General features: G+C 40.8%; 1 protein-coding gene across 1 annotated transcript in view; it reads right to left on the reverse strand.

The window, feature by feature from the left end:
* The window catches only part of LOC124791256 (very long-chain specific acyl-CoA dehydrogenase, mitochondrial), a 60,138-nt gene that overhangs the window by 23,285 nt on the left and 11,351 nt on the right, over positions 1 to 25,502 (reverse strand). The window contains exons 2-6 of the mRNA XM_047257846.1: positions 17,428 to 17,638; positions 16,125 to 16,343; positions 11,927 to 12,051; positions 5,714 to 5,844; positions 2,546 to 2,721 (exon numbers count right to left, since the gene is read on the reverse strand). Of these exons, the coding sequence (XP_047113802.1) occupies positions 2,546 to 2,721; positions 5,714 to 5,844; positions 11,927 to 12,051; positions 16,125 to 16,343; positions 17,428 to 17,638 (862 nt within the window). The remainder of the gene's footprint in view (positions 1 to 2,545; positions 2,722 to 5,713; positions 5,845 to 11,926; positions 12,052 to 16,124; positions 16,344 to 17,427; positions 17,639 to 25,502) is intronic.

Genomic DNA, 25,502 nt, shown 5'->3' on the forward strand with positions numbered 1-25,502 from the left:
CAAAGAGCTGTTCAGAAGAGATCTCCATCCCCTCGTACTCTTACAGATTTATGGACAGCCCTGCAGAATTCATGGTGTGAATTCCCTCCAGCACTTCTTCAGGCATTATTCATGTCCATGTCATGATGTGTTGCAGCAGTTCTGCATGCCTGCAGGGGCCCTACACGATATTAGGTAGGTGTACCACTTTCTTTGGCTCTTTGTGTACTTGATAGTGAAGAAGTGCTAGAGGTGGGGAAATCAAAGAGCAGGAAGTAGTAATATTGGTCCTCTTCAAGGCTCAATTTTAGGATAGTCCCAGTTCACATGTTATGTATTTGATTTTCCAAGTTCTCTAGATAATAAACACTTTATTACTACGTATTCTGAAGACAAATCTGTTTGGCAGGCAGTAAGTCCAACATAACTGAAGAGATTCAAAACTTTATTAAAAAAAACTAGAGCTGAAAGAGAGAACTTAAAAGTTAACACAGAAAAAAAGTATTATTCACTTCAAAACAAGTGTTCAAAAGAAACAAAATATTGTGAACGATTACATTTTGTCAAAGATCTTTTCCAGCTGTAAATTTTTGGATCTATACATAGATGACCAGCTTTCATGGAAGCAGTAAGTTGATCATTTCTGCAAAAAAGTGATAGCCAATCTATATAGATTAAGAACATTATAGCCATACCTTAATTTTAAATCATTAAGGACTCTTGTTTTTGGTTTAGTCTTATGCTTTATGCTTTGTCTTATGGAATAAAGATGTGAGGTGCGACCTGTCAAATTAATATGAAAATGGGTTTTCATACTGGAGAAGAGAGCCTTGAGGATTGTAGCAAATGTGAAACAAGGAAAACTACTGAAAAGCCTATTTATTGTTTTCAGTATTCTCACAATTTATGCCACATATGTGTGTTGCTGCCAAAAAACATTAAGGTCTGAAATAGGAACAACCAGAGATGTGAGACATAAGAGATTTCTATTAGGTTAACAGAAGATTAACAATAACAGGGAAAAGCCCTTATGTCAAAGATGATTTTTTCATAATTTCCTACCAAATTACTATAGGATGTTAGCCACAGGTACTTTTACAAACCAACTTAATTCATGACTTCTCTGTAAGTGCCTTTATAACTTGGAACCAACAGAAATGATGACAGTAGCAACAATCCTGTCCTTGCATCAATTGCAGTACTAAATTGCATATAAAACCAACTGTTCACAATGGAGTGAAATATCCTAGTGTATAAATTAAATAATTGTACAGCAGTGTAAAAAAACTTCTTTGTGTGCACAAATAATGTTATAATTTTACTTGGTTGACTGCCTTCGTATGGAGAATTACATATTACTAAACAAAATAAACAAACTCCACTGCACCAAAACCGGGCTAGACAGAGGAAACCCCAAAGTAGTGTTATAGGCCCTTTGCTGTTCCTTAGCTATATAAACGATTTGGGAGGCAATATGAGCAGCAGTCTTAGTTTGTTTGCAGATGACGCTGCTGTTTATCGACTAATAAAGTCATCAGAAGATCAAAACAAATTGCAAAATGATTTAGGAAAGCTATCTGAATGGTGCGAAAATTGGCAGTTGACCCTAAATAATGAAAAGTGTGAGGTCATCCTGAGTACTAAAAGGAATTCATTAAACTTCAGTTATATGATAAATCAGTAAAATCTACAGGCAATAAATTCAGCTAAATACCTAGGAATTACAAATACGAACAACTTAAATTGGAAGGAACACACAGAAAATGTAACAAATCTACTAAGGATACTGCCTACACTACTCTTTTTCGTCCTCTTTTAGAATACTGCTGCACAATGTGGGATCCTTACCAGATACGACTGACGGAGTATATCGAAAAAGTAAAAAGAGAGGCAGCATGTTTTGTATTATCACAAAATACGGGAGAGAGAGTCACTGAAGTCATACAGGATTTGGGCTGGACAACATTAAAAGAAAGGCGTTTTTCGTTGCGATGGAATCTTCTCACGAAATTCCAGTCACCAACTTTCTCCTCCAAATCAGAAAATATTTTGTTGACACTGACCTACCTAGGGAGAAATGATCAAGATAAAATAAGGGAAATCAGAGCTCGTACGGGAAGATATAGGTGTTCATTCTTTCCACGCACTATACGAGATTGGAATAATAGAGAATTGTGAAGGTGGTTCAATGAACCCTCTGCCAGACACTTAAATGTGATTTGCAGAGTATCCACGTAGATGTAGATGATGAATTATCAAGCATTACCAACCAGATTCATTGGTTTAAATCATAAATGATAATTAAACAACACTGGCCATCAAAAGAACAAATAGAAGTACCGTGAGCAAAAGCAACAGATTAAACAGAAGCAGGATGAAGGTCAAATTCTTTGTCTGTAATCTCTAAATGAATGCTGAAGAAATAAATGAATGCAGCATGGGCTGTGGATTAAAAAATAATTCATTTAATAATAGCAATTCATACAATACATTTCGAACTGTAATGTTTTTGCATTATAATTACAATTACTTCCATAGTTTTATGAGACAGCAATATTACACATACCTTGAAACCTTGACCCACCCCACCAAGGACATTTTCAATGGGAATTTTTACATCTTCGTAGTAAACTTCAGTTGTATTTGAGGCTTTGATTCCCATCTTCTTTTCTGGTGGGCCAGAAGAAACTCCACCAAATGAACGTTCAACTATGAAGGCAGTTACCTTGTCTTTCATCTCTCCTAAATTAAAAACAAAGACAATCAGTTTTATAACGTGCGTGTGTGTGTGTACAAAAACACACTAAAAATTGCAAAATACGGTGTATCATTCTGAATTAAATGCACATCAAAAGAAGACATTAAAAGCTAAAAAATATGATTTATCACCATTTGAGTGTTTAAGATGTACTACACTAAATGCTTTATACAAAGTACAAAGTCTTGCCACCAATATTTCTGTAGAAATCATCATATAATAATGGTACCTGACAGTTTTAGTTAAAAATCTGCAATAAATTGATGGATTAGAAGAATAAGAGTTACTTTTGAGGATATGAGCTGGTAAATTGTATGATCATGCTGTAAAAAACCAAGCATGATCATTCATTCATAAATCAGCTACTAAAATATTTACTGAAGTAAGCAGAATTGCGAGTAACAACCTCTGTGCACATCAAAGAAGCAAATGATAATGTGAACTTTACGAAGAATTCTATCTGCATTTCATCACAATTCTGCTGTTGGGCATTTTATTTCTAGAGGAAGAATACACGTATGTTATACCTGTGCACCATTTGCCCATCACAGTCCCAATTTATGTTTTCTTTCCATTGTACTTATTTTTAAACCAGAGCAAATGACTGAGTAAAGAGAACAGATAATAAAGAAGAAAAATAAAATGTTGATAGCATTCCTAACTGTTCTAATGTTTGCTTACAAAACATACAAGTGTGAACCCCAAATTCAGTTCTAATTACATCTCATTATTAAATGAATACTTTTTCTCGAAGTGAAGAGTGACCCAAAATATTATCTCACAGGACATCAACGAATGACAATAGGACGTGTTAAGTGATTTCTAGAATCCCCAAAGTTGGCAAATATTCTTATGGTAGCTGAACCAAATTATTTTAGCACACTGAAAATACAGTGAAACCCCACTTTTTATGGGACTTCAAAAATGTTGTAAAATGCTAGAAAATGTACAATGTGGGAAATAATGTTTTAAGCTGTAAAAGTTGCTTATGTGATACTCCTTTACATTTTCGCACTTCATGTATGATATATGTACATAGTAGGGATCAGAATACTGGTCAGGGACTTGTTTATTATCTAATGAAGGTTTATTAACTAATAAAAACTGCTGATGTAACTGGAACCAATAACTGTGTAGGAAGTAGGAACATTTGACTCAATTTCACACATCAATCGATGTTTTTGGATATCCTGCAGCTGTCATTCATTATTTAAATAATGAAATACTGCACCAGTTACATATTTTTTCATGCTTACACAACGCATTTCAAGAATTTTTTCTCTCTGTCAAGTGCAAATATTTACGCAAGTATTTTGTGTGGTGTCTGCATATGTGTTGTTCTGCATCCCTTGCCCTGCAGTCATCCTTTTGAGGTGATCAGGTACTGTGTCTCCTTAGTTATGTAGAAAACCACACACATGCTAAACTATCACTCACATTGTTTGTGTAACATCACAAAAAAATACATATGTAAATACTGCACCTGACAATGAGAGTAAATTCTCGAAACATATTTTGCTTGGCATGAAAAAATATGTAATTGGCTCTGTGCTTAAACCAAAAATATTTGAGCAAAGTGAAGTGAGTGAAGGTGTCAACTAGCACTATAAGTGGCCAAATGACAAAAAACACTAAATGTGGTTCAACCAAAGGTGTCACGATGATCACAACAATCGCAAAACTGTGCATGTGCAGTAGGGCACCGAGCAGAGCTTGGCAATGGCGGGAGATACAAGATGAATAGTTACAACTTTTACATGTTTACTGGTTCGAATCTGCTGAACAGAGCACCCTGGTGTCCACAAACTTAACCACATAATATCTGTAAACACTACTTCACAGCCAACATCATGCCAGTGTCTTTTTACATCAGTTTTTTCTCCACGAACTTTTTTTGTAAAGCATAAATCATGGGAAAACTATAAAGATGTTAATGCAAAATAAAGTGCGAATTAACATTGTGGACATAGGAAATTTGACAAAAGCGATAAAAAATGTAGTAAATGCTGGGAAACTTCATTCCGGGAACATAAAAGCAGGATTATACCGTATGATTTTTCCAGGTGATATCCATATATACCATCAAGAACTAAAAATTTCCTTTCTATTTACTTCTGGCATACTGTGTCTGTATGGGACATGTAAAGTGTAGGCTCATGATAAGCTCATAACTAAACCAGTGGTAGTGCAGCTACTTTTAGGATCTCTCAAGCTAGCCAAAACAAAGCAAATAAACAAGGCAAACTATGTTTCACAGATTGCCCTGTCACTTTTGTTTCTCAACCTGTGTCTCTCTTCATACACATTATTGACTCAGAAGTGAATTACTTCAACCCACATTGTGGAAAACATGAAGAGTAAATGTCTGCAACCAACCAGGCACATCACGTTACTTTTTGAAGAAGAAAACTGGCAAATGACAAATTCACTAATTATGGTATTTACATATTCACATGATTTCATATGATACCTCACATAAGGCAAGAATCAAAACCCTCTTTCTATTGCAGGCATCATGCACGACTAATTAAGAACCATCTGCTGTTCTTGAAATGGCAGTCTTGGTGTGAGTTGAGACCACCTTTCTTTGGCCTTCACTAACTTCTTTGAAAATGACAATGATGGAGTGCACAGGCAGTGGCTGCCCTATCTCCCAATTTACACCAAGCTGCTGATGTGACAGGAAGTCACTCTGCTACACATTTTAAATTCAGGTTAGCAGATGCCTGCCATTCCGTCACAAACCAGTTCACAACTATACAGAAGACGCAGTGTGATGATGTACATATACTACAACACAAACATTTGCTGCATAAAGCAGCCAACAAATGTGATACATTTATTACAAAACAAATCTATAAGTAATCAATAGGCAAGGGGAAATTCTGTTGAAACTGTATCTTACAAATGTTTGGAAATTCTTCAACCGTAGCTCTAACCAGTCTTTTTAACTCCATAACAAAAGGTCTAGCTTACCCGTTTTCTCATCTTTGACTGGAGTCTGAGCAAATACTGTCATAATTTCTGCTATCCCACCATTGCTAATCCATATCTTGCTTCCATTCAGTATATAATGCTTTCCATCTGGAGACAAGACAGCTCGGCTCCTGCAAGATATACAGTTGCATCAAGAATGTCTCACTGCAAGATATTTTAAAAATACTTTGTATTGGCCACGGCACATTGTCAGAATGAGTGTAATGTAAAGATATGAAACTTTAAGCAGTCAGCTAGTGCTAAATGTGAGAAGATTTCACCAGGAACACCAGACATGATCCATACTCAAGCATCAATTATTATTTAATACGAAGCGGTAGACTATGATGATTTGTGGTGGGGGCCCTAAACAACAAGGTCATCAGCTGCAAAGCTCTACAACACTACAACTTGATTAAATTGTCATATCATATTAGCCTGTTTGTATATGTAGTAACTTTATTGTGCCAATTAATCACACCAAACAAGCAAATACCACCTTAAAATAATTTAATCAGGCAATTTATGCTAGCCAGTCATTTTCTGTTTACAATACAGCCTGTTGTTGTTGTTGTGGTCTTCAGTCCTGAGACTGGTTTGATGCAGCTCTCCATGCCACTCTATCCTGTGCAAGCTTTTTCATCTCCCAGTACCTACTGCAACCTACATCCTTCTGAATCTGCTTAGTGTATTCATCTCTTGGTCTCCCTCTACGATTTTTACCCTCCACGCTGCCCTCCAATACTAAATTGGTGATCCCTTGATGCCTCAGAACATGTCCTACCAACCGATCCCTTCTACTAATTCAACCTTGGTCAGGTTTACTACATCCAAATTTCCTACCTGTTGGTGATTGAAAGAAAAAATAATGACAGTGTCACATTTCTCTTCTTATGGATTATCAAATTTTTGGGGCAAAATAAAAGGCTAGAAAAGTTGAATTTCATTATTTTGTATCTCACAAGGGGAGGCCGCCAATTGTGAAATTCAGATTCGATTCATACTGCGCATAATAAAAGCTCATGACCAGAGGTGTAATGTGGCAAAGCACCAAGATGCACTTCTCAGCCGTTGTCGAGAAAATCGACAGTTAAAAGAAACCGTTGCCGTGAAATACTTTCTACGATTAATAATGTTCTACAGCGTCGTGGCGCAGCGGTAAGCGCTCGGGTTCGTAATCCGAAGGTCGCCGGATCAAATCTCATGCCAAGCAATTTTTTTATTAGTTTTTTGTAATGCATGTTGGTGAAGGCGGATCGCTCTCCAATTGTACCGCCTCCATTTTTCCGTTTGTTTAACAGGGTGTACCAAAGCTCTCCCGTCCGCACTGATTTTCGACGATGTTATAAGTTGCGCTAGGGACCGCATCTACCTTCTTTCGAAGTTAGCAGGCAACTACGCTGTTATGCGGCTGCTCGTTTCGGCCCATTCAACATCTGTCCTTCAAGTGTAACGAGCGAGTAACGGAGTTTATATTTCATACCTGCCACAGCAAATTTGTGTTCATGGGGTCTCTGTTCTAATTCGAACGTTTGACTTACGCTACACGCATTCGTTTCAGAATATCGTTTCTACGTCTTCTGTTAACTATACGTGGTTAACATTATGAAGACAATTAATAACATTTGTGAAATACAACTTTGTTTGCGGAAAACGTAATGATGTTCGAAGTCGCCAGTTTTTCCACGAGAAACGACTTTCAACAACTTATTATATGCATAATTGTTGCAACTGATTGCCGGGAATTATATATATATATATATATATATAGACACACACACACACATACACTCCTGGAAATTGAAATAAGAACACCGTGAATTCATTGTCCCAGGAAGGGGAAACTTTATTGACACATTCCTGGGGTCAGATACATCACATGATCACACTGACAGAACCACAGGCACATAGACACAGGCAACAGAGCATGCACAATGTCGGCACTAGTACAGTGTATATCCACCTTTCGCACCAATGCAGGCTGCTATTCTCCCATGGAGACGATCGTAGAGATGCTGGATGTAGTCCTGTGGAACGGCTTGCCATGCCATTTCCACCTGGCGCCTCAGTTGGACCAGCGTTCGTGCTGGACGTGCAGACCGCGTGAGACGACGCTTCATCCAGTCCCAAACATGCTCAATGGGGGACAGATCCGGAGATCTTGCTGGACAGGGTAGTTGACTTACACCTTCTAGAGCACGTTGGGTGGCACGGGATACATGCGGACGTGTATTGTCCTGTTGGAACAGCAAGTTCCCTTGCCGGTCTAGGAATGGTAGAACGATGGGTTCGATGACGGTTTGGATGTACCGTGCACTATTCAGTGTCCCCTCGACGATCACCAGTGGTGTACGGCCAGTGTAGGAGATCGCTCCCCACACCATGATGCCGGGTGTTGGCCCTGTGTGCCTCGGTCGTATGCAGTCCTGATTGTGGCGCTCACCTGCACGGCGCCAAACACGCATACGACCATCATTGGCACCAAGGCAGAAGCGACTCTCATCGCTGAAGACGACACGTCTCCATTCGTCCCTCCATTCACGCCTGTCGCGACACCACTGGAGGCGGGCTGCACGATGTTGGGGCGTGAGCAGAAGACGGCCTAACGGTGTGCGGGACCGTAGCCCAGCTTCATGGAGACGGTTGCGAATGGTCCTCGCCGATACCCCAGGAGCAACAGTGTCCCTAATTTGCTGGGAAGTGGCGGTGCGGTCCCCTACGGCACTGCGTAGGATCCTACGGTCTTGGCGTGCATCCGTGCGTCGCTGCGGTCCGGTCCCAGGTCGACGGGCACGTGCACCTCCCGCCGACCACTGGCGACAACATCGATGTATTGTGGAGACCTCACGCCCCACGTGTTGAGCAATGCGGCGGTACGTCCACCCGGCCTCCCGCATGCCCACTATACGCCCTCGCTCAAAGTCCGTCAACTGCACATACGGTTCACGTCCACGCTGTCGCGGCATGCTACCAGTGTTAAAGACTGCGATGGAGCTCCGTATGCCACGGCAAACTGGCTGACACTGACAGCGGCGGTGCACAAATGCTGCGCAGCTTGCGCCATTCGACGGCCAACACCGCGGTTCCTGGTGTGTCCGCTGTGCCGTGCGTGTGATCATTGCTTGTACAGCCCTCTCGCAGTGTCCGGAGCAAGTATGGTGGGTCTGACACACCGGTGTCAATGTGTTCTTTTTTCCATTTCCAGGAGTGTACACACACACACACACACACACACATTTGAATTACAAAAAACAAATACAAAAAAAAAGTTTGCAGAGCGTGAGATTCGATCCGGCGACCTTCGGATTACGAACCCGAGCGCCACAACGCTGTAGAACAGTATTGATTGTAGAGAGCTTTTCACCACAATGGTTTCTTTTAACTGTCGATTTTCTCGACAACGGCTGAGAAGTGCGTCTTGGTGCTTTGCCACATTACACCTCTGGCCATGAGCTATTATTATGCGCAGTATGAATCGAATCTGAATTTCACAATTGGCGGCCTCCCCTTGTCAGTGAATCATTTTCTAAACACAAAAGTAGATGAAGTTTATGAGAAGTGGCAGTATAAAGTTAATTTCTTTTAGTCTTCAGTAGCATTTGAATTGCATTGCTTGTTCTTACGTGAATTTATATTGTTAGCAAACACTGATGAGAATTTTTGAAGTTCCTTATGATGAATGGTTTTGAGTTTTATTATTATACCAAAGAAGAAAGCAGTGCCCACGTAAAAATAGTAGTAACTGGCAAAAAAATCTTAGGACCATCTGGGCTTTGTATTCTGATACATAACTATTAAACTACAAAGTATTTGAAGGGAGCAAATCACAAAGGCATGATTCGCATAAAGTGGAGGGAAACTATCACAGTATCATTAATTTACAATTGATAAGTCTGTTTATGAAAGTTGAGTTCATTTTGCAACTTAGCACTTTTTGTCCAAATTTCCTTTACCCCTATCAGAGGTGAATACAGGGAGCATTGGGATCAGCTATGCCACACAGACAGATTATTAAGATAGAGAGATGAGAAAGGGAGATTTTTCCATCTCTGCTTAATTGAACATAGTTACTATAAGTGTAAATGGTCATCATTTTCCCATATTTTTCACTTACAAGGGAAATGCACGATCTCGAATGCTCACAACAGCATGAAAATGTGCGCAGAATAAAAATCACTCATCCCAAACATGGTGGTATGAGCCATTCACAAGCAAAATTGCACATCTTACAACAATAGACAGTTGAATGATAATCTACTCTAGAGGAACTTTGGTAACACGAAGGAACAGCATACTGATGTGATAGAATGGGGAGGAGGGAAACACATTTCAATGGCAAGCCTTATTGCTATGTAGACTAATTACGTCATCTGGACAACCAGTTTTTTCTTCTGGCCTGATAGTATTGCACAGCTATTTTGTTTTCAGAGTGCAAATGGGGGATTTCAATGAAATTGACAAGGCAAAATGTAAGAGAACAATATGCTCATCGACCAAAGCCATAGTCTCAGATTTAACATCACATTGCATTCAGAGTGTCCAACATCAAACACCCCACTAAATTCATTTTCAAATGATGATGATGATGATGATGAGTCAGTGCAGAAAGTTTATTGTATAATACTGAGTGATGTCTGATGATGAAATAATGATTGTGTGACTTAACTTATGATAAAGACTGAATAGCTGTTCAACAATATCAGGTCAGTGTAAAAGGTGGTTGTTTGGATTGCATCATTATTTTAAGCAAAAGGAAATATATCAATAAGTCACAGCATTGAATGCATGTGTTTTTGACATCACATCAATATTTCATTTGTTTGAGTTACCAAAGTTCCCCTTTTAGATATAAAATTGGTGATCATTTACATGATAAGATGCATAGAAATGACTTATAGCACTATTTTTGAAATGAGTGATTACATTCTCGCACATTTTTGTGAGGTTCTGAATGTTGAAGATCATGCACTTCCCTTGTGAGGAAGTGTATTATAATTGAAATCTGACTCATTCCGCATCATAATGAGAAGTCACAATTATGGTCCATGGAAAATGCAAAAAACTAAACTAGATTAAGACCTGACAACTGAGGTTTTAGTTATGGTATTTCGTAGCAAAAACCAATCTGCAAGCACTACATGTTTATTTTTCTATCATCTTCATATCTATAGAACCACATTTTGGATTTGCACATTACACATGCTTCACTTTGCCCCCTAAGGATAAACAATAATTATTTTATGAGAATAACATCTTGTATGACATTTAACATAAAAGCTTTCTACTGACATTGAATGTTGGACAGAGGTTTTTTTACTAATACAGATTGCAAACTTTCAATGGCAGGAGGGTGATTAATATTGTACATTCATTTTAAATTCACTGAAAACATTTTAATTTTTTATTTATTTATTTATTTTTTGCAAAGGCAAGAACTACCTCATTTCAGTTTATTTGGGGATAAGAAGAGATTTAAGCTTGTACATATCAGCTAGAAAAACAAAAACCTCCAGATACTGAAAAATGACAAAGTGTTCGTTATTAGCTCTTTATCCTATAATTTATTAGAATACTTGGGATATACGCGTTCTTCACAAAGGAGGGTAAAGGAGGATCTTTGCAAACTTTTTAGGAGTCTATAATCAATAAAAACAGTACCTTTATGGGATCATTTTTTCAGTAAATTCATTTTTCCTACCCAAGTAGTCAACCACACTATGTGGAACCATTACATCCTTATATCCTAGCCAAGTAAATTCAATGTTAGTTTGTATTTATAAAGATAAGATTGCAGCACTTAATTCTGTCACTGACATAAACTTCCGAAAATACTTTGCCACTGAGGTAAAAAAAAAAACTAACAGCCCATCTGTTGGTTCTTTGGTGTATTATACTGTCACTAAGGTGACCATCCAAACTTTTACACTGACCAGACTCCTGAACCTACAAATTACAATTTCTTTTTTTTTTTTCTCGGTGGTCTGATTTAGATGAAATAAAGGCTACATGTTGTCCCTGTGAAAATTCGTCTAGTAGTTTTGGAGATTAGTGTGTTCAAACAGACTGACATGACGGTTATACAGTTTTATTATTACTAAAGATATGGTCTCATGTATGTAAATTTCAGTGAATGCTTAGTAGTAGTGGGACAGTGTAGGCAGAGAACAATGGCCTTTATGTTAAGTAGCTGCTTTTTTCCAAAATTCTTATCACCTTATCGAACCAGCATCACTCCCTGATGAAGGCTCAGTTAAGCAAAATGCAGCATATTCTTTTCCTGTTGTTACTCGTGGAAGATACTTTTTCTTTTGCTCTAGTGTTCCAAACAACAGGATTCCCTAAAATTAAATAAAAACACAATCAGTTACTTGCTTATAGTCATACTATGACTACAACAACTTAATTATTATTCACAATATACCGGTACAAAAGAACAGAACAGAAAGAAAATTAAAAACTGATTCAAGAATTCTGTTGGCAGTTGCAAAGGGAAGAAAATGCACTGAATGGTTTTTCCAAGGGCACAACCAACATTATCCAAGGGAATTATGTGGTATACACAGAATGTAAGACAAATAATTTTTTTCAGCATTTTACTGTTATTTTTGCCCATAGTCACTAACAATTGTTTCAGAGATTTTCCACTATGCCACCTTCCTAAAACCATGAGCCCACAGATAATCTTACAAAATTTTGCACCCTCCTCCTGTACATCTGTGAAAGACCCAAACAGCAATAAACTGAGACTGTAAGGCGAATGTGGCAGAGAAGCCCTGGCAAATTTTGCGATATTCTTGATAGTGGTGTAACTGTTACTAATTGTGGTTGTTTCTGATTCACACTCGGACTTTTGGTTTAGCCAACATGTACTTGGACCATTCTAAAACTAGTTTCAATAGACTCGATGGTACCACTGGTTATCCCATCAGTATTCCAGCAGTGCCCAGAACTTTTTTAGGGTCGGATATTGACCTTCCTAAATTCTACTGACTTCCTTCTGGATGTTGACATTTACTGGTCACGCTGCACCTCCTCTCTATTGATAATGCTGGCTAAGAAATGATTACCTTGGAAACCCCTGGTAGGAATAACCACAATGTGGGAAAGACATATTGCTATTTACCTTAAAGAAGACATGTCAAGTTGCAGACAGGCACGATTAAAAGACACTCGCATGTAGCTTTTGGCCACAGCCTTTGTCAGTAGAGAGAGGATACACACACACCCGCGCCCCCCCCCCCCCCCCCCCCCGCCCCAACACGCGCGCGAACCCCCCGCCCCCACGCACGCGCACCCCCCCCACACGCCCCGCGCGCGCCCCCCCCCCCCCCCGCCGCCAAGCGCGCGAGCACCCCCCCCCCAAGCGCGACCCCCCCCCAAGCGCACGAGCGCGCCCCCCCCCCCCAAGCGCGCGAGCGCCCCCCCCCCCCCCCCACCGCCAACAGATGGAATAAAAGGTGGTGTCTCACGATATTATTTTAAATAAGCTGAATTATACTAATATGAATAATTACTTTATTCATTTGTATTATTTAATTTACTCATTGTCCTCATCTGATAATTTGCAATGTTTTTTGGCAAATATTCATTGTTAGTACTCATACTACAATGATGCAATGGATCAGCTGCCATCGTTACAGGCTTGTGTGCTCACAACACTTTCCAGGAAATGAACGTATCTTCATTCAGTTGCATGACAACAAAATCTGATGCCAATTTATGAGCATCATTTTATTGTAGAGTTAATTTTGATGCACAAAAGTGATTAATTATCTTCAAACGGTCAAGCATCATCATGTTAAAGATAGGCATACAACACTTGCTTTGCCGATTTTTTTCGTTCATATCCACTTTAATTACCCTTTCTCTCTCTGGCCTTTTATATTCACTAAAACACACACTAACAACTAACTAAATGGAAAGGGCAATTATAACACCTCTACACCAGTAGCCATCCTGAAACATTGCTCCACTGTCACTATACTTCACAACAATCTTGACAACAGAGCACTAGCAGAAGGGTTCAACTTTACACTTAAAGTAGTTGCAAGGTGGCAGCGAGTGAGTGATGTGTGCCAATTTGGCTCACAAGTTTACCTGAAATTTGGAGGGGTTATCAAGCAGTTAGACTGCTCTGTATATTCAAGATTCATGTGACAAGAGTGTAGTGTCACATTAGCAACTCATTTTGAGTATATGTTACATGATTCTGCTTTCAAAATGAAAAAAAACGTAACAACACACAGCACTACCAAAAGCCATGCCACTGAGAATGCTGGGGTCAAGCCAACACTGGTAGCTGCAGCCACATTGCTTGGCATCGCTGACATCACCACACTCATCAAGGCTGAGGTTAATGCCATTCTTCAAGCACAGGACATACTTTTGCTTCTTGTCCAGACCACCACAGATGCTATCACTGCAGCAGCGATGGACAGAATACAGCAATCTTTGGAGGTGAATGTACGTGAGATCTGTGCTCTGAACAAACCATTTAAAGAAACTGAGGATAGGGCACAATTGCTCGAACAGAAATTGGTCCTGAAATCTGACAAACTTGAACTTTTTGTTGTGCCTCTCTGTGACTCAGCATCTCCACTATATCCTTTTCATAATATTGTTGCAGTCCATCCCGGATTTTCCATGGGTTGAACTTTACCAATATCAGAGACAGAATAATCTCAGACAGTTCAGGATTCCAGAGAGTAACCGAGTGGAGCTAGAATTGCAGGTGACACTGGATGTTATTGACAGAAGTCATAGAGTAGGACTTAGGATGCCAAAATCTATAAAACATAGGCCAATGGCAGTGAAGTGTGTGTTGTGCAGGGAAAGATCTGAAATCTTAAGAGCAGAGAAGAAACTCACAAAATCATGTCTGATAACACAAGACCATCTCACCGCTGAAAGATTAGCATTTCAAACAATGCAATTTTGAGATTTGGGCTACAAAACATATGGACAAATGATGCCAGGATAATGGTGAATACCATAATGGAAAATATCCATTTCTGATGCAGATGAACTCTAATCCTGTGCTTTAGGAGTGAAGAGCATGACAACTCTTGTTGCCACTAGTTTGTGTGTTTATACTGTTGTTGAATATTATAGTTGGCCATAACTTAACTAATGTGCTAACTGCTTTGTTTTACTTCATTACTATTGCAGAAATGACCACTTAGTTAACCACATGTAACAGCAACACCAACTGTCCTATTACATTCACTAAGGGAACTACTTCACTGTTCATGGAGGACTCTCCTTGTAGGGTAACAGACTGATGTCTTAAATTTTTTGTCCCATTGCAATCCTAATTAGATACACCATTAGAATATAATATCTTTAAAAGGCATCATGTTGTACTGAATCAAAACCTTTTGAAATATCTACAAACACCAGGTTTGCTAAACCAATAACACCGAGGATATCATGTTTGAAGTGCCCAAGTTGAGTTTTACATGGTGTCATATTCAGAGGCCATGCTGATTTCCACGGAAAAGCTTATTTTGTTCCAGATGGGTTATAATGTTTGAACCAAGAATGTGTTTTAGTATTCTGCTCCAAACAGATGTGAGTGACATAGGATGGTAGGCCTGTGAATCAATTCTACTTCCTTTTTTGTGTATGAGTGAGGCCTGTGCTCTTTTGAGGTAATGGGGAACATAACTCAAGGGATCAGCAGTACCTGAAGTTCAAGAGCAGAGTTAGTTCACCCACATATTATGTACAGAACTTTGAAAGGACTCCGTCAGGCTCTGGGGACTTAATGAGTTTTACAAATTTAAGCTGCTTTTTTCCATCATTCATAGTGATTACTACATCACCTTAGCAGCAGTACACTTATGGCTGCTGAATGGTGGCAACATACTTTTTCTTACATGAAGAATTTAATTTTGATTTGCTGTTTTATATTTTGATTTCTTTTTGACCTACAAGCCTTTGGACATTGATTTTTTACTTTCTTTTTTAAACATATGGACAAAATTTCTTGAGGTTCTGGAGCAGGTCCTGTAAAAAAGGTTTCTCACAAAAGTTAAAAGGCTTTGTGTATTGTCCTTGTGGTAGCCAAACGAGTTTCAACTAACATCTGCACAGTTTATGAAGCATGATGATGAAGTAATACTAGACATGAAGGCAATGCTGAGCCTGCATATTTGCATACTGAATCAATGTCCGTATGAATATGTTTACTTCAAGCTTGTGAGATTTCAGTCAGAGAAAACCCATTACTGAGAATGCTTACACCATTCCTCAAATTATCACTCATCACATAATTACTAATTACTTAAAAACAAGAATTTGAAGCATGTACATACATTTTCCAATATGTTAATGGTTCTACAAACAGCAAAGAAATGATGCCTGTTTTCTGTTAGCTTTTGGTAACATAAACCATAAATTTGAGACTTACCTTAAAACCAATAGACTGATGCGCACCCAATGTAATGCCAACAGCGAGATCATGAGCACCAACAATTTCGACTAGTCTAGCGTATTGAGTATTTGTAAGTCCCAGACCACCAAGTTCACTAGGAACTTGAAGCCCAAAACATCCTAGATCCCAGAGGCCAGTTAAAGTGTTGTCTTCAACACGTTCCAACGAGTCATTCTTGGCAGGGTCATTCACTTCCTGCAATTTATTTATATAAATAATGAATGAGATGAAAATAAAATATCACTTCAATAAAGAAAATCTGCTGTTAACTATAACTTACATAAAATATTAAAGAGTAACAAAACAATTCAGCGTTCAATTTTTCCCTCCCTGCTCCAATAAAAAATGAGACATTGAATAAGGGCCTGGTTCTGTAAGCACCAGTAGCCAACAACATGCCCATGATAGACAAAAAAGAAAACTGAAGACCAAAAGAGGTGCCACAGTGGTTTAGCACACTGGACTCGCACTTGGGAGGACAACAGTTCAAAACCACATCCAGCCATCCTGATTTAGGTTTCCCATTATTTTCCTAAATTGCTTCAGGCAAATGCCAGGATGGTTCCTTTGAAAGGGCATGGCCAACTTCTTTCTTCCCCATCCTTCCCCTAATCCAATGGGCCCAATGAGCTCGCTGTTTGGACCCCTCCCCCCATATCCACCAACCAACCAAATTTAAGAATTTAACATCCAATTGCGGATGATGTCATTACAGATGAAGCACAAATTTGGATTGTAGAAGGAAATCAGCTGTGTCTTTTAAAAAGAAACCATTCCAAAATTTGCCTTGGGGAAATCATTCATGATTGAATACATCTAATATCTTCAGACAAATGATAGAGAAAATCTAAACATGCTATTGCCATAAATGAAGCAGTACCAGATGAAGCTTCTACCAGTTTGTATCGGGTTGCCCTTTGATGTATCATATGTCACTGACTTCTAAACCTATGCTGAAACTGATGTCTGCAAAAATAAAAAGTAACACCCAACTGCTGGTTCACATGTCTTTTGACAGTACCCGTGAGTTAACTCTTACCTCTATCAGAGTGATTTTTTGGTTCAGTGTTTTCCTAGCTTATCACTTCACAACAACATTACTGATAGTGCAGCTGAATACACGTAAGTCCTGTGAAATTACTGACAGGATACTACACTTCCACAGTTATGCTGTATTTCCATAATTATATGATTGGACTGCCCAACATCACACACAATGTAGCCAGCAAACTGTTAGGAGACATTTGGCCTTAGTGTAGTTGCAAGCATTCTCACATACCTGAAAAAACTTTTCTGTTGGATCCACCAACATACTTAAAGAATCCCTCTGTTCTGCATTTAACACCTCTGGGTATGGGAAAACTTGTGCCGTTTCTGCGAGTCCACGGAATAAATTCATGGTAAATGACTGACTTTCCTTGGGTTGAGAGCTTTCTTTTGGTTTAGAGGCATCACTCTTCTTGGCTGGTTGTGCAGCTGTTGCAAGTGCACTGTAAAAGAAATTATTGTAATTAATGAAGGCAGTTAACTTCATATAGTACAAAAATCACTTGTTTTTAGTCTAAAAAATTAACAGACCAACCTTTTTTCTCATTCAGTCTAAATTGAAGGCTAAAAAATAATTAATGTAAAACAATGAAATTTCAGGAATAAATTTGTCTGTTGTAGCTAACACATTTAAGTCATTCACACTGCAAGATCAATGGTTAATGTAAGCATGACATAACCACTGCACACGTGAAATGCTGGTATATTAATAAACGGTATAACTGCCAGAATGTTGAATGCAAGCATGCGAACGTGCATGCACTGTGTTGTATAGGTGCTGGATGTCAGTTTGTGGGATGGAGTTCCATCCCTGTTGCATTCAGTTGGTCAATACAGGGACAGTTAATGTTGTTTGTGGATAAAGCTGGAGTCATTGTCAGATGGGCTTGATTGGAGACAGATCTGGAGATTGAGCAGGCCAAGACAAAATTTTGACACACTCTAGAGCATGCTGGAAAACACCCGCTGGAATGCTGCTCATGAATGGCAACACAGCAGGCTGAATCACTAGACTAACTTATAAACTTGCATGGGATAACCACGAGAGAGCTCCTGCTGTCACACAAAATCACACCCCTGGTAGTAACTGCAGATGTAGGTCCACCGTGTCTAGCATGCAGACAGTTCAGTTTCTGGACCTCAACTGGCTTCTTAACCAACATAGTCATTGGCACTGATGCAGAACCAGCTTTCATCAGAAACCACAGCACTCCACCCTACCCTCCAATGAGCTCTCACTTGACACTAATGAAGTGGCAAATGGCAGTGGTATTGGGTCAGTGGAATGCACACTACAGGACATCTGGCTTGGAGCTGTCCTCAAAGTAACTAATTTTTAACAGTTTGTTGCATCACTATGGCACCAACTGATGGTGAGATTGCAGCTGCTGATGTGTTACGATGCACCAGAGACATATGCCAAACACAATGGTCTTCACTCTCGGCAATGTCATGTGACTGTCCACAGGCTGGTCTCCTTGCAAATGCATATTCCCCGAGACCATTGCTGCCAGCAATGATGTACAGTGGCTACACTACTGCCAAGTCTTCCTGCGGTATCACAGAAGGAACATTCAAGTTCTTGTAGCCTTTTTATATGGCCTTGTTGAAACTTATGAGGTGTTCTTTGTCGCCTTAAAGGCAGTCTTGGCTAACATCAACTGACCACATACAGTCTCAATGGTAACTAATTGTTACAATCTTTGTAGCATGCATTTAAAGCAAATGTGATTTGCATCCTCATAGTCATGCTACTAGCACCACTCTTAAGCAACTAGTGTGAAATTTGAATAGATGTCATGTTTCAGATGTAGAAACATGCCTGCCAACTTTTGCTTATGTCACACAACTCCTCCTTGGTGTTGCAACTTTTTTTTCCATCAGTGTATATCACATTATTTTGGGGTGTTTCAAGTCTGTGTTTGTGCTTGCCAGTTACCCCACCCAATTTGCACCTTACTGGTTGACACTGACTGCAGCAATCTCTGTGCCAATATACTGTGTGGTCAGTCTGCTGATGATCACGTCCTACCCTTTTCAAAGTCAGCCCATAATTTCATTTCTTCCTGTTGAGAGGTAGTTCAGCAATAGGCTTTGTATAAGGACTCGATTTATTTATGTTGAGAGGTAGTTCAGCAATAGGCTTTGTATAAGGACTCGATTTATTTATGATTATTTTCATATTATGTACTCATACCATTACTGATCTATTATATGTACTTCAGTTCATAGTGTGTCTTTAAACTCACTCTCCACATCATACTACCTGAAACCCACTGACTGTTGGTTCTGTGTTTCCCTACATAAAATAAGCCATCCATTTTGTAGTGTTTGAAATATGTCCAAATATCACCATTCTTACAGCAAACAAGAAAAGAACAATAACTTCATTTTAATGATTATCATTGTTAAATAAGATATCTTGACTTTTCTACAGCCTTTGCTTCCAAGTTATGTTCTGTTATGTCAAACTCTACTCACTTTTCTCTCCATAAATAACAGTTTGTTGGAGATGCCCAGGGGGCTGCTTGAAAGAGTATTAAATGGAGATGATCTATTTGAATGGAAAACTACGTTACATATGACCAGTGCATAAGAAGGGGTCATGTACTGAATCAAAAAATTGTAGAGGATTGGTAGTAATCTCTTTCACCGGAAGACTATACTTGAATGTACTCCTCTTCACAATCAAAGTAATATGTGAAAAATGCACAAAGGTTAGATTGGAAACCCATGTTGCATTGATTCACCTAGAGAAAGGGCATGATAATGTGCTCACCAACAAACTGGGGGAAAAGCTGAGAAAGATAGAAGTAGATCAAATATTGCAAAGGGTTGTCATGATACTACATGAAAATAACACAGTGAGAGTAAGGATTGGCAGCAACTGTACAGAAGAATTCAAGGCGAATAAGGGTCTGTGGCAGGGATGTGGGCTGTCACTGACTCTAACCTGTATCAAGGAGCAATTCTGCAGACTTGGCTTAGTGAATGCCAGATTATTTGAGTCACAGTAGAGGACACCAAGATATTTAGAGTGTATTTTGCACATGACTGTATTGTACTAGCAGATGATGAAGATGATTGAGTTATGTGATAAGAAAGCTTAAAGAGCAATACAATAAGGCCAGACTGAACATGAACAACAAGTGAGAGTACCTGGCCACTGGAATGGAAAAAGTTAATAATTTGGAGGTAGACGAAGAATAAACAGGGCACAAGTAATGATGAAATCACTAGTAAGATTTATAAAGGGTGAGCGGTAATTAGGAAGAGAATGTAGCCCGAAGTGTAGTTCTGAAAAGAGTAGAAGCCTCAGATGTTAGTAAAAAATAAATAAATAGGTAAGTAAGAATTAAATGCTCGGCACTGAGATGGATTACATAACATGAAACTCAAGCTATACTAGGGTGGATAGGATAAGAAATTACAAAGTCTGACAAAGGACGAAAATGGATAGGGATATCTGTGACGACATCCAACAAAAATAGCTCATGTGGTCTTCCATGTGAATAAGAAGCCAAAGAGGATACTATAATGGATTCGATCCCAGTTGAAGGAAAGGTTTTGGTTTTGTTTTGCTTTTGGGCGCAAATAACAACTGGGGTCATTCGCGCCCAATTCAAAACTACAGAACACGAAGACTGAGAGGAGTTAAAAAACAACTATACGTCAGTCCCAATTGACATAATACAAGACAGCTGAAAACAGGCATGTAGAAAAAGGGTTAAAACAGACACCATACAGAAACAGAGGTGCAAAACTAAAAATTAAATGGCCTTCGCCATATTGCCTTGGCGGATAAAAAGTAAAATGGCCAATAACTCAGACGGCAAATCCAAGTGGAAACGTAAATGGTTAAAAAAATGGAAATTCCATCAGGAAAAGGCGGACAGTTGAAACTTGGGTGCAATGTGTACAAAGTGGTGGGGTAGCACCACTTATCAAATGATGGCTAAAAAGGCAGTGCCCAATACACAGCCTTGTTAAAATGACCTCCTCCCAGCGGGACAGCCCAGAGCAGGTCGTCTAAGCCTCTGGGAGAGGATTAATAAGCTGGAGCTTATTCCCATGAAGGGAGGACCAATGGTGATGCCAAAGGGACACCACCTCTTGATAGACAGCAACACAGAGATCATCAGAGGGAATATAGGAACTCGCGGGCTGAGGTATGAGGACTGCAGCCTTGGCAACAGCATCAGCAGCCTTGTTTCCTGGCAGATCAATATCAAAAGGAACCCACAGAAACATTGCGCTGGCTCCATCAAGAGTGAGCTAGTGACAGTTTTCCTGTGCCCACTGCACTAAGGGATGGGCAGTGTACTGTGCACATAGACTTTGAAGGGCGCTGTGTGAGTCTGAGCACAGGACAATTGAAAAGGCTGTGTCACCAGATGTACTCCACGGCCTGATACAGGGCGAAGAGCTTGGCTGTAAATACTGAGCAGTGTGCCGGAAGCCAATATCAAAGACAGGTGCCAACGACAAAAACACACCCGACCCCACGGTCAGTTCGAGAGCTATCAGTGTAGACAAAGGTACTATCATGAAGTTCCATGCGAAGGTCGTTAAACTGAAGGCGATAGACTGAGGCTGTAGTAGTGTCCTTAGGAAGCTAATGAAGGCCAATGTTAACATGGGCTGCTTCACGAAGCCAAGGTTGTGAAGGGTTCACACCCACTGGAAAAGCTGGAGGTAGTGTGAAGTTAAGCCACCGTAGCAAGTGCCAAAAGCAGACTCCAGGAAGTAACAGAGAAGAGGGACGCGGCCCGTAACCGGCATGCATTGAGGAGAAGTCACGGCAGTAAGACAGTGGTAGTTCTACAGCTTCAGCATACAGACTATCAACTGAGCTTGTGTAAAAGGCACCCGTGGCCAAGCGGATGCCACTATGGTGTATAGTATTGAGACGGCGTAAGAGGGGTGGACGTGCAGACACATAAACAAAGCACCCATAGTCGAGTTTTGACTGGACAAGGGACTGGTACTAATGGAGGAGGGTAGTTCGGTTGGCACCCCAGGGAGTACCATTGAGGACACGTAGGTCATTGAGGAACCATGTACAGCGGGCTGCCAGGTAAGACACATGGGAGGACCAAGAGTGTTTCCTATTGAGCATGAGCCCCAGGAATTTCATAGTTTCAATGAACAAAAGGGCAACAGGCCCAAGATGTAAAGATGGTGGGATAAACCAATTGTATCACCAGAAATTCATACAGGCAGTTTTGGCAGTAGAAAAGCGAAAGCCATTGTCAATGCTCCAGGAGTAAAGACGATCATGACATTGCTGAAGAACGCCACTCAGGGAGACAGGTCTGTGGAGAACTGCAATAGATGGCAAAATCATCAACAAAAAGGGAGCCAGAGATGCCCAGCAGGAGACAGGCCATTATATGGTTAATGGCAATAGCAATAAGGACAATGCTCAGGATGGAACCCTGAGGCACATTTTCCTGAATAAAGGTGTCCAAAAGGCAGAACCCACAAGCAAATTGAAAACTCACTGTTTTAAAAATGCGTGAAGGAAACAGGGCAGGTAGCCACAGAAGCCCCACGTGTAAAGAGTATGGAGGATACCAGTTCTCCCACAGGTGTCTTAGGCCTTCTCCAAATCGAAAAACACGGCCACTGTCTGGGATTTCTGCAGAAATCCATTCGTCATATGGATGGACAAAGTAATGAGATCGTCAACTACAGATTGTCACACTCTAAATCCACATTGTACATTCATCAGTAAATTGCGAGACTCGAGCCACCATACCCGCCGGGCATGAATCATACATTCCATCACCTTGCAAATGCAGCTGGTAAGAGAGATGGGGCAGTAGCTAGAAGGAAGGTTTTTATCCTTACTGGGCTTAGGTATGGGTATGACGGTGGCTTCACGCCAGCATCTGGGAAATGTGTCCTCTGCCCAGATGCGGTTGTACGTATTATGCAGAAAGTGCTTGCCAGCTAGAGAAAGATACTGCAGCATCTGAATATGGATGGCATCCGGCCCTGAGATGGAGGATCGGAATAGAACTGAGCATGATCTAGCTTCCTCATAATAAAGACGGCATTGTAGCACTCACAATTTGGAGAAGAGAAGGGTATCGCCTGAGTCTCCCTCGCTCATTTCCAATGGAGGAAGGCAGGGTGATAGTGAGAAGAGCTCAAAATTTCCACAAACTGGCAGCCCAAGGTGTAGATAGCGATAAAGTCCACAGTGAGATCATCTGCTACTGTCAGACCGGAAAAGGGGGAATGGATCTGGGTCCCGGAGAGCCATCTGAGGTTGGGCCACACAACAGAGGAAGGGATGGAACTGTTAAAAGAACTAGTGAATGAAATCCAGCTAGCTCTTTTGCTATCCCAAAGAACGCAATGACACCGCATGTATCTGTTTATAATGAATGTAGTTTTCCATAGTTAAGATGATGGTTGAAAATGCTGAGAGCACGTCTCCGTGCGTGAATTGCATCGCGGCATGCCTCAGTCCACCAAGGGTCTGGGACACGATGTGGTAAAGAGGAAGTGTGAGGAATGAAACGTTCTGCAGCATTAAGGATAATGTTTGTCAGATATTCCACCTGGTCATCACAACTGGGGAAATCTTGTTCTTCAAAGGTCACCAGGGAGGAGTAAAGCTGCCAGTCAGCCGTAGTAAGCTGCCATTTGGGCTTACACATGGGTGGGGCAGGAGTCAGCAAATGGATAGCACACGCGAAATGGTCACTCAAGTAGGTGTCAGAAAGAACAGACTACTCAAGACAATGGGCATGCTGGGCAGTGTAGAAAGATAGGTCCAAATGGGAATAGGTGTGGGAGGAGTCAAAGGAAACTGGGTGCTCCAGTGTTAAGGCAGAAGAGGTTAAGTTGGTTAAGAAGGTTAGCCAAGAAGGCACCTCTCCGACAGGTCCTGGGAGAACACCAAAGGGGATGATGCTCTTTAAAGTCACTGAGTAGCAAAAATGGGAGAGGTATCTGCCCAATACGCTGAAGGAAGCCTGCCCTTGTGACATCAAATGATGGAGGGACATAAATGGTACAGAGGGAAAAGTCAGGTGTGGAAAGAAAAGGCGAACTGCAACAGCTTGAAGATGGGTAGTCAGAGAGATGGGTTGACTATGAATGTCATCCCATACGAGCAGCATGACACCCCCATGAGATGGAACGTCGACCTCAGGTGGGAGGTCAAAATGAATTGGTAAGAAATGTGAAAGCTCAAAGCGGTCATAGGGCGCAATTTCGTTTCCTGAAGGCAGAGTGCAAGGGGACACTGCGATGCTAAAAGCAGCTGTAAATCCTCTTTGTGGGACTGAAGGCTGCTAACATTCCATTGGAGAACAGCCATGATGAGGAAGAAATTTAGGGGTGTCACCTCGATAGCTGCCGAGTGACAGCCGGTGAAGAGTTGCTACTACAGGGCACAGAAACAGGAGGATTCTGCTCCATGTGGTCCCCAGAAGCATTGGATTGCTTGTGTGGTCGGTCTGTGGAGTCCATTGCTGTAAAACGGTTGGTGGTGTGCACCGGCGACATGGAGACTGGCCAGGTGAAAGTATCATGTGGCAACACCGTCAAAGAGGATCTTCAAGTTTGCGAAGGAGGAGACCGTTTGCCTTTGGTGGACTACTTCAAGCCTTTCCGGTTAGAGGAAGACTCAGGTGTTTGGCTGAAGGGACAGAGGAAGTCTTCATGGGGGTACTCCTCCTGTCCTTTCGAGCCTACCAGTTGTGTAGCTGGTGGCTTTGCCCCTTGAGGTGAGAGTTTGATGGCTTGTTGCACAGCTGGATCATGGGATGCGATGTTACGTTGACACTGGGCGATTTCACAACCTTAGAGCTGGATTTGAGGTCATATGTCTGTGTAGCCATGTCCTTCATGGAGCGAGGCGTAAAAAGAACAGAACTTAGGTGCCAGACAGGAGAACACAGGGTTTGTGACTAGCCAACAACTTGTGAACGACTGGGTAAGCACTTTTTCCTTTACCCAGATCTCTTGGACAGCCCGCTCATCAAGATACATGGGATAATCCCAAGAGGCAGCGGCATGGCCGTCATTGCAGTTGATACAGCGGGGAGAAGGAGGCGGACAATCGCCCTCGTGTGCATCCCTACCACAGGTTACACATTTGGCTGGGTGTCGACAAGATGTTCTAGTGTGGGTGAAATGATGACACTGGTAGCAGTGCATCGGGTTCAGAATGTACAGCCGGACTGTGATAATTTCATAGCCTGCTTTGATCTTGGACTGAGCACCACTCTATCAAAGGTGAGAAAAAGAGTACGGGTGGGCACTAAGAAGGAATCTACCTTTTTCATT

This window comes from Schistocerca piceifrons, chromosome 1, assembly GCF_021461385.2.
Source record: "Schistocerca piceifrons isolate TAMUIC-IGC-003096 chromosome 1, iqSchPice1.1, whole genome shotgun sequence".
NCBI lineage: Eukaryota > Metazoa > Arthropoda > Insecta > Orthoptera > Acrididae > Schistocerca > Schistocerca piceifrons.